The 9721-nt window shown below is 56.9% G+C and overlaps 1 protein-coding gene across 2 annotated transcripts; it reads left to right on the forward strand.

Annotated features, from left to right (window-relative positions):
- Positions 1-16: 16 nt before the first annotated feature.
- TRMT1 (tRNA methyltransferase 1) lies at positions 17-8959 on the forward strand. Of its 2 annotated transcripts, XM_029218920.1 has the most exons (17): positions 17-135; positions 358-642; positions 728-783; positions 1035-1177; positions 1343-1530; positions 3526-3641; positions 3751-3863; positions 5916-6064; positions 6236-6322; positions 6407-6476; positions 6572-6706; positions 6799-6884; positions 7221-7329; positions 7416-7492; positions 8242-8361; positions 8452-8581; positions 8781-8959. In XM_029218920.1, the coding sequence occupies exons 2-17, from the start codon at positions 383-385 to the stop codon at positions 8928-8930; spliced, it is 1989 nt and encodes a 662-aa protein (XP_029074753.1). In that variant the 5' UTR covers positions 17-135; positions 358-382; the 3' UTR covers positions 8931-8959. The 2 variants fall into 2 exon arrangements, with proteins under 2 accessions (XP_029074753.1, XP_029074754.1); XM_029218921.1 differs by having other exon boundaries at positions 358-783; positions 3526-3628.
- The last annotated feature ends 762 nt before the right edge of the window (positions 8960-9721 follow it).

The following is a 9721-nucleotide window of genomic DNA, read 5'->3' on the forward strand; positions in this document are numbered from 1 at the left end:
TATAGGTAGCATCAATGATTGACTAAATTCTGTCACATGATCTGCCCTCCCACTGTGCCAACATGGCGGCGCCCAGGTCCTAATCTGGGGAAACGTGCACCGAGACCAATTTGGTTTTCGGTGCTGCAAGAGAAGGTGAGGGGGGCCTGGGCGACGCGGGGAGGGATCCGGAGCATGGGTGGGCCCGCTCGAGGGCTTCCGGCTTCTCAGGGACAGTCCTCCAAAGACGAGGGGTGGTGTCAATTTACTGAGGTCACAGGGTTTCCTTAGTCCCTACTTTACACTTGTGTAGGCCATCCGGCCAGGAAAGCAGCTCTCTGATGGTTTGGCTATTCTCTCCCCCGCCCTCCGAACTAGGCTTGGCGGGCAGAGGCGCCCGCGGATGTCCCGTGCGAGGATCGTTCTGTGGCTAAGCCTGAGTCTCCGCTCCGCCCGCAGCTTCTCTAGAGCCCGGTTTATGGAGGGGCAGCCCCAAGGGCCGCCAAATCCAGCGGCAATGGAGAATGGCACCGAGCCCTGCGGAGAAGAGCGCCCACCTGAGGTTCAGGAGACGACGGTCACTGAGGGGGCCGCCAAGATCGTCTTCCCCAGCGCAAACGAAGTTTTCTACAACCCAGTGCAGGAGTTCAACCGGGACCTGACGTGAGCAGAGTCCGGGGTCAGCTTGGCAGAGGGCAATGGGTCTATGAGGTTGAAGGGGTGTGAGCTGACTCTCCGTCTCCCGCAGATGTGCTGTGATTACCGAGTTTGCTCGCATTCAGCTTGGGGCCAAAGGAATCCAGAGTGAGTAGAGGTCCAGGCTCCTGGTGGGCAGGGTTGTCATGCAGAGCTCTCTCGTTGCCCCGCCCCTTCTCTCCCTTACCTTCCAGAAAGACTCCAGCCGTGTAGCAGGCACTGGGCTCTGCTCCTCTGCCTTTCTCCAAGGACTTTGGGGAAGATTTTCTTCCCTGAATCTCCTGTATTCTGAAGAGTTGGGGGAGGTTTCTCAGATGGCGCTTTGATATCCCCTAACTCGTGCGTCTGGATGGCTGCAGTCAAGGTGCCAGGTGAGAAGGATTTGCAAAAGGTGGTCGTGGACTTGTCGGAGCAAGAGGAGGACAAGGCTGAAGTGAAAGAGGGTGCAAACCTGGCCCCGGGAGACCAGCCTCGAACAGCTGCCGTGCGGGATATCTGCGAGGTGGGGCCTGAACGTGGGAGGTAGCAGCCCTGGAGTCCAGTGGGTGGTAAAAGAAGGAAGGCTCCTGGAGGGGGAGAGCGATAGGAGCTGGGAGGGGGGGCTCCTTGGCGCCCAGCAGAGGATGGAGGCATGGATGTGAGTGGGGCTCCCTGCTTACTCCAACAGGAAGGCCTGCGAGTGCTGGAAGGCCTGGCAGCCTCCGGCCTGCGTTCCATTCGCTTTGCGCTAGAGGTGCCTGGGCTCCGATCCGTGGTTGCCAATGATGCCTCTGCCCGAGCCGTGGATCTCATGCACCGAAATGTGCAGCTCAACGATGTGGCCCACCTTGTACAGCCCAGCCAGGCGGATGCCCGGTAGGTGCTGGGCAGCAGAGGCTAGCTGCTGGAAGGTGCTTTCTGGAACAGAGGTTCCTGGGGTCAAATCCTGGCTGTGTCATAATCTTGCTCTGTGACCTTGGGAGAGTGGCCTTAGCCTCTTAGAGCCCGAGTTTCCTTGTCTATAAAACAAAGACAGTAGCTTTATAGGGCTTGCTGTATTTTATAGGGATTACTGATTATACTGTGTGGCTTGTGCTCGGAGGTGGAAATAAGTACCATTATGGTCTCCATTTTAGACTCAACTTCTTGTACTTCTATTCAGTCAAGTGAACCAGTGTATATCCAGTGCCAGGCATCATTCTTTTTTTTAAAAAATAAATTTATTTATTTATTTTTGGCTGCGTTGGGTCTTCGTTGCTGTGCGTGGACTTTCTCTAGTTGTGGTGAGCGGGGGCTACTCTTTGTCATGGCGCACGGGCTTCTCATTGCGGTGGCTTCTTTTGTTGTGGAGCACAAGTTCTAGGCACGCAGGCTTCAGTAGTTGTGTCACGTGGGCCCAGTAGTTGTGGCTCGAGGGTTCTAGAGCACAGGCTTAGTAGTTGTGGCGCATGGGCTTGGTGGCTCCGCAGCATGTGGGATATTCCTGGACCAGGGCTCGAACCCATGTCCCCTGCATTGGCAGGTGGATTCTTAACCACCGCACCACTAGGGAAGTCCCCAGGAGCCATTCTGCCTGCCAGGACTGCATCAGTAAACAATACAGACAAAATCCCTGACCTTGTGGAGTTCATAGTGCAGGGGTCAGCAAACTACAGCCTGCGAGGCCCACAGCCTGTTTTTTTACAGCCTGCCATCTAAGAATGTTTTTCACATTTTTAAAGGTTTAGAAAAAGAAGAATATGTGATAGGGACCATATGTCTCCCAAAAAGCCTAAAATACTTACTACCTGACCCTTTACAGAAAATAAATGAATTAAAAATGTTTGCTTTCTTGACCATATTAGAATCTAATAGGGGGACTTCCCTGGTGGTCCAGTGGCAAAGAATCCACCTCACAACGCAGGGGACGCGGGTTCGATCCCTGGTCAGGGAACTAAGATCCCACATGCCGCGGGGCAACTAAGGCCACGCACCACAACTACTGAGCTCACGCGTCTCAACTAGAGCCCGCGTGCCACAAACTACAGAGCCCACACGCTCTGCGACCCGCGTGCCACAAGTAGAGGAGAGAAAACACTCACACCACAACTAGAGAGAAGCCCACGCGCCAACGAAGAGCCCGCGTGCCACAACAGAGACCCGACGCAGCCAAAAATAAATAAAAATAAATAAATAAATAGTAAATCTTTTTTTTTTTTAAAAAGAATCTAATAGGAAACACAGATGATAACCAATAATCATGACAAATAAATAAACTGTGTAGTAAACTAGAGGTGAGAAGTGCTGGAGGCAGGGGTGAAATAACAGGGTATAGGGGATGGACGAAGGAAGGGTTGCAGTTATAAATTACATGGTCAGGAGCATTTGCATTTTCTCACCTGCAAAGAACAACAATAGTTTCAAATCTGTTGAAGATTGTGTGATTAGATGAGTTAATACATTTATAAACCGCTTGAAACAGTGTCAGGTAAATATGTACTGCATCAGTGTTGGCTATTATTATTGCCATCTTGTTTTTCTGTTTTTTTGTTTTGGGGTTTTTTGTTTTTTTTTTTTTGGCCACGCTGCACGGCTTATGGGATCTTAGTTCCCCGACCAGGGATTGAACACAGGCCCTCAGCAGTGAAAACACGGAGTCCTAACCACTGGACCGCCAGGGAATTCCCTATTGTTATTGCCGCTGTTAGATAGGTAGACAGACCCAAGGAGGAAAAGTTAACATAGTTAGCAGATGGATAAGCCAGGATCTGAAGCCGCGCAGCTGGCCCCCAAGTCCAGGCCCAAACCATCACATTGTATGAGTGAACGTGTGTAGGGGACAGCATGGGTCCCTGGTGCAGGGGGCTGAGGACCTGGCCCTCTCGCTCCTAGGATGCTGATGTACCAGCATCAGAAGGCGTCGGAGCGGTTTGATGTCATTGACCTGGACCCCTATGGCAGCCCCGCCCCCTTCCTGGATGCAGCTGTGCAGGCTGTGAGTGAAGGAGGTGAGGCCAGCCTGATGCAAGGGCGGGGTGGGGATGGGTTGGGGGGGGTTATGTACTGAGCAGGGCTTGGGGTGTTAGAGGGTCCTCACTGCCGGGTCCCTCCCCACAGGGCTGCTGTGTGTGACCTGCACAGACATGGCAGTGCTGGCGGGGAACAGTGGGGAGACATGCTACAGCAAGTACGGGGCCATGGCCCTCAAGAGCCGGGCCTGCCACGAGATGGTGAGGGGCCTCCCAACTCTCCTCCCACCCCCAGACCTGCTTGGCCAGATCCATCCCAGGATTTTGATGACAAGCACGTTCTTTGTTTTTTTTTTAATATTTATCTATTTATTTATTTTTTTGGTTGTGCTGGGTCTTAGTTGCAGCAGGCGGGCTCCTTAGTTGTGGCATGCGAACTCTGAGTTGCGGCACGCATGTGGGATCTAGTTCCCTGACCAGGGATCGACCCCGGGCTTCCTGCATTGGGAGCACGGAGTCTCAGCCACTGTGCCACCAGGGAGGTCCCAACAAGCACGTTCTTTAACCCGCATAGTTCCTGAGAGCATGGCTGCCAAATATGGTCCTTTGGGGGTGGGGTGGGGCAGTAGTTTTGCCCAGGATAAGAGTGGGTGATTACATTATTCTTTCTAGTATTCTCTACTTCAACAACTTTGCAATTTTCTTTTCTTTGTTTTTGTGGGGTTTTTTTTTTTGCCGCACTGCATGACCTACAGGATCTCAGTTGCCCGACCTGGGATTAAACCCAGGCCATAGCAGTGAAAGCCTGGAATCCTAACCACTAGACCACCAGGGAACTCCCACAAAATTATTATTATCTCTAATTTTATGCTTCTTTATTTATTTATTGGCTGCTTTGGGTCTTCATTGCCGCGCACGGGCTTTCCCTAGTTGCGGCAACCCGGGGCTACTCTTTGTTGTGGTGTGCGGCTTCTTATCGCGGTGGCTTCTCTTGTTGTCAAGCATGGGCTCTAGGCGCGTGGGCTTCAGTAGTTGCAGCACACGGGCTCAGTAGTTGCAGCACGCAGGCCCTAGAGTATGCAGGCTTCAGTAGTTGCAGCGTGTGGGCTCAGTAGTTGTGGCACGCGGGCTCTAGAGTGCAGGCTCAGTAGTTGTGGCACACGGGCTTAGTTGCTCCGCAGCATGTGGGATCCTCCTGGACCAGGGATCAAACCCTTGCCCCCTGCATTGGCAGGCAGATTCTTAACCACTGCGCCATCAGGGTTGTCCACAAAATTATTTATTTATTTATTTTTGCGGTACGCGGGCCTCTCACAGTTGTGGCCTCTCCCGTTGCGGAGCACAGGCTCTGGACGCGCAGGCTCAGCGGCCATGGCTCACGGGCCCAGCTGCTCCGCGGCATGTGGGATCTTCCCGGACCAGGGCACGAACCCGTGTCCCCTGCATCGGCAGGCAGACTCTCAACCACTGTGCCACCAGGGAAGCCCACAAAATTATTATTATTTTTTTTTTCACAAAATTATTTTTTAAAGGCAGTTTTTCCAGGTTTGCATTTGGCTCTGGGTTCAGGTCCTAGTTTTGCTGGTGGCTTCGGGCGAGTGACTTCACCTTTTCTGGGCCTCTGTTTTTGCATCTGTGAAATGGGTATGATGATGACCCAGACCCCACCAGGTTGCTATGGGGATTGAAGAAGGTAGGGTTGGCTATGTTGAGGGGCTGGGAAAGGAGAGCTCTTGTCCTTGTTCCTTAAGGACCTTGTTGTCAGGTCAGTCTGGAAAATGCTGCCTCCTTTCCCGTGTCAGAGTCTTACTGCAGCCTCTGGCAAGGAGAAGGCCCCAGTAGTTCGCAGCACCCAGTATCCTGCCCAGAGGAATGCAGGTCCTTGTGCCACATCACACAGCATGGGGCATGCTGAGAATGCTAGTTGGAAGAGGTTTGGTTTACTGGGCCTGTGCTTTCCTTAATCATTTTTTTTGGGGGGGCAGGGCCGTGCTGCACAGCACGTGGGATCTTAGTTCCCCGACCAGGGATGGAACCCATGCCCACCGCACTGGGAGCGTGGAGTCTTAACCACTGGACCGCCAGGGAAGTCCCTTCCTTAATCATTTAGTGCCAGGGCCTTAAAGAGACAGACTGGTGTGATTTCATAGATGAGGGAACTGAGGCTCTCACTTGCCAAGGGTCACTCAGGGCTGGGCTGAGAACCCAGGGAGCCGGCCCTGACCCTGTACTTGCGAGCACCTTGTGTGGCTCCCTGTAGGGGAGGTGGCAGTGGGGGCAGGACTGATGGCTGGCACCCATCCCCCACGCCAGGCCCTGAGGATTGTCCTGCACAGCCTGGACCTCCACGCCAACTGCTACCAGCGCTTTGTGGTGCCCCTGCTCAGCATCAGCGCTGACTTCTACGTGCGCATTTTTGTTCGTGTCTTCACCGGCCAGGCCAAGGTCAAGGCCTCGGCCAGGTTAGCCTGGGGCAGGGAAGGGTGATGGATGAGGGAGGTAACGGGGCCTTTCCCGGGGCGGGGGGAGGGAAGGCTGCCCTGGGGAGCCCAAAGGGGACCCAGTCAGCCTGAGGGAAGAGCTGGGGTGTGGTGGCAATTCTAGGAATTGGTGGCCACCCTGGTCTCCCACAGCAAGCAGGCGCTGGTGTTCCAGTGTGTGGGCTGCGGGGCGTTCCACCTCCAGCGCCTTGGCAAAGCATCAGGAGCCTCCGGTGGCCGGTGAGCAAGGGTGAGCTGGGGAGGAAGGTGAAGGGGGCATCCCAGCCAGGGTCACCACCCCCGACCTCACCCCTCTCTGTGCAGGGTCAAGTTCTCTGCAGCCTGCGGCCCCCCTGTGGCCCCAGAGTGTGAGCACTGTGGGCAGCGACACCAGGTGGGGCTGGGTGGGGGTGCGGGGGGAAAGGCCAGGGGGAGGCGGGGGTCCTGGCTGTCCTGATCCCTGCTTATCTGGTCCCTGTGTGTCCATAGCTTGGTGGCCCCATGTGGGCAGAGCCCCTCCACGACCTAGACTTCGTGGGCCGTGTCCTAGAGGCTGTGAGCGCCAACCCTGGCCGCTTCCACACCGCTGAGCGGATCCGTGGGGTCCTGAGCGTCGTCGCTGAGGTGGGGACTGCGCCGTGACTGGGAGGAGGCTTCGCTGGTGCCCAGCCATCCTTCCTCGGTCCGCCCCACACCCACCCCGTCCTCTCTCGCAGGAGCTCCTGGATGTACCTCTCTACTACACGCTGGACCAGCTGAGCAGCACCATCCACTGTAGCACGCCCAGGCTCCTGCAGCTGAGGTGAGGCCGGGCCCGGGGTGGAGCCTCTGCCTGACCCCTGGGTGCCCTTGGGCAAGTCGGGTCCCTCTTGGACTGGAGTCCCCTATAAAATGGAGATCAAACATAACCCCGGTGTAGGGCTTCTCATGCACAAGAGCTTAGAACAGCTCTTGGAAGCCATGAGCCCTGGCCACGGGGATAGTCTTACTGTTAAGGTGGTTGGCATTATGCAGGCAATGTAGTCACCAGGAGATGTGCAGCCACGCCAGTCTGTGAAACAAGGGTCACACTCACAGGTCAGCACCGACTTTGGGGTCCAGCCTTCCCCTCCCTCTCACAATCCCTCCCGGTCCCCAGGTCTGCCCTCCTCCATGCTGGCTTCCGGGTCTCCCTCTCCCACGCCTGTAAGAATGCCGTGAAGACGGACGCCCCCTCCTCGGCCCTCTGGGACATCATGCGCTGCTGGGTGAGGCCAGGCCTGACCAGATGGAATTGGGAAGGCAGGGGATGGTCAGTGCCAGCATCCTCTGACCTCTGACCTTTGCCTCCCAGGAGAAGGAGTGTCCGGTGAAACGGGAGCGCCTGTCGGAGACCAGTCCGGCATTCCGCATTCTCAGTGTGGAGCCCAGGTAGGGGCATGGCACGGATACGGCTGCCCGCAGGCACGGGAAGTAGACGACACAGACCCTTCTCCTCACAGACACATGCTCATTCTTCAAGTGAGATCCAGAATCCATCCACTTCTCTCCCTCCCCTTCTGCCCTCACCCTATTCTGGCCCCAGTACTGCTCACCTGGACCAGTGCAGTGGCCTTCACCCTGGTCCCCCAGCTCTCCTCCCCCCACATTCTGTTCCCCCCGCAGCGGCCAGAGGGCACCTGTGAGCACAAGTCAGATCCCGTCCCTCCTCTGCTCAGAACCCTCCGTGGCTCCCACCTGACTCACTAGAAACAGTTCTATCTGCAGGCCCTGCACCATCTCCCCCTCACCTCCCTGCCCTCATTCGTCCACCACCACCACCCCCAACTCCACACTGGCCTCCTCACCCAAACTCACCAGGCACAGCCCCTCCTCAGGGCCTCTGCATGGCTCCCAGACTCCCCAAAACTCTTAATCTCACACATTATAGTTCGCTGATTTCTGATTTGCCCCATTGCTTGCCTGTCTTGTGCATTAGAATGTCAGCTTTACCGGCAGCAGACTTTAGGCACACCGTAGGCACTTGATAAATGTTTATTAAATGAATGATAGAAACCTGACGTCTGCAGACACAGTTTTCCCAAAGCACGTCGAGCTGCACTGAGGTGGGCAGGCGGCCTGGGTGGTGTGTGCCCGCCTGCCTGGTAGATGCCCTTCAGCCCCCACCCTCATTTCCCTAGGCTGCAGGCCAACTTCACCATCCGAGACGATGCCAACCCCAGCTCCCGCCAGCGAGGACTCAAGCGCTTCCAGGCCAACCCCGAGGCCAACTGGGGTCCCCGGCCCCGCGCCCGGCCACGGTGAGTGAGAGTGGGATGGGGGTGGGGCTTGGCTGGGGGGAGTGGGCACAGAGGCCAGACGGAGCCTCCGCTACTCATCTCCCTACGCAGAGGCAAGGCGGCAGGCGAAGCTGTGGAAGAGAGACGCAAGCTGCTCCAAAATAAGCGAAAGGAGCCGGATGAGGACCTGGCCCAGCGGGCTGCCCATCTCAAGACATTTCCCTGCAAGAGGTTCAAGGAGGTGAGGTGCCCCCCAGCCCCCACTGAAGCACACGTGGGTTCGCCTCCCGGCAACAGGGCTGGGCCAATGGGCAGGCAGGGCTGGGAGAACCGGGGCCAGGCAAGTGTGTGGGAGTGAGCTCCCCATCCAGGGAGGGAACCCAGCAGAGGCTGCTGAGCTCCGGGCCAGGGTTCATTCACACCCATCATACTCCCACCAGGGCACCTGCCAGCGTGGGGAGCAGTGCTGCTACTCGCATAGCCCCCTGACACCCAAGGCCACTGCTGAAGCCACCCCCACTGACTGTCCAGAGGCCCCCGATCAGAACCCCCTTGGGCCTGGGGCTGCTGCTGGTCCAGGCGAAGACTGAGCCAATAAAGACTTTTCACCTTCCCCTGACTGTCCTTTGTCTGAATGGGGAGGCTGCCTGTGGTGTGTCTGTCCATCTGCTGGAGGGGCTCTGTCCATCTCTTCAGCTGCTTGTCTGGGGTCTGTTCCTCTGTCCATCTGTTTTAACTCCCTTGGGGAGCTCTGTGCACCTGGGCTGTGTTTGTCCCTGCCCGAATGAAGTGTTGTCATTGTTTCTGACGGGAGTGTTCTGTCTGTATTGGAGAGGTGGGGAGCTAGCTGATCGTCTTCCTGCAAGGTGCTTAGCCACCCATTTGCTGGCGCCTGCCGTTCCCGAGGTGGCCACGGGGCGGCAGTCGTGCGCTCACGCCCGCAGGGACCTTTACCCCCTTCCCCTTCCTCCCACCCTCCCAGCGTGGGCGCGCCCCCTGGACGCAGGCACGCGCGCAGGCTGGTGTTGTAGACCCCGCGCCTGCTTATGGACTCGCGCCCCCGCCGCCGCCACCTCGCCGCCTGGTTTCTCTGGCCCAGTTCCCGCCCAGGGCCCCGGTGGCGGAAGCCGGACCGGAACCAGGCGCCTCATGCATCCGCTCCGGACCAGGTGCTTCCTGCCCTGCGGCCCCTCGGGCTCTCACACTGAGGCACCCGGCAGCCTGCTGCAACCCCTCCCCCCCAGGGCAGGGGCGGGTGGCAGCGTTAACGAAGAGGCCTGGGGCAGAATCCCCACCCTGCCACGTGGTAGCTGTGGGACCCTGCAAGCACCCTTTTACCTTGTTTCATCCCCATCTGTAAAATGAACCTAATTCCAGAACC

The sequence above is a fragment of the Monodon monoceros genome, unplaced genomic scaffold, assembly GCF_005190385.1.
Source record: "Monodon monoceros isolate NGI ecotype Baffin Bay Population unplaced genomic scaffold, NGI_Narwhal_1 Super_Scaffold_12, whole genome shotgun sequence".
NCBI lineage: Eukaryota > Metazoa > Chordata > Mammalia > Artiodactyla > Monodontidae > Monodon > Monodon monoceros.

Bases quoted from the DNA above. Each gene is read 5' to 3' on its own strand.
- TRMT1 (XM_029218920.1), top strand. From the start codon at position 383: ATGTCCCGTGCGAGGATCGTTCTGTGGCTAAGCCTGAGTCTCCGCTCC. The intron at 1,178-1,342 runs GTGGGGCCTGAA...TTACTCCAACAG, and splicing joins CCGTGCGGGATATCTGCGAG to GAAGGCCTGCGAGTGCTGGA. The intron at 6,885-7,220 runs GTGAGGCCGGGC...CCCGGTCCCCAG, and splicing joins CCCAGGCTCCTGCAGCTGAG to GTCTGCCCTCCTCCATGCTG.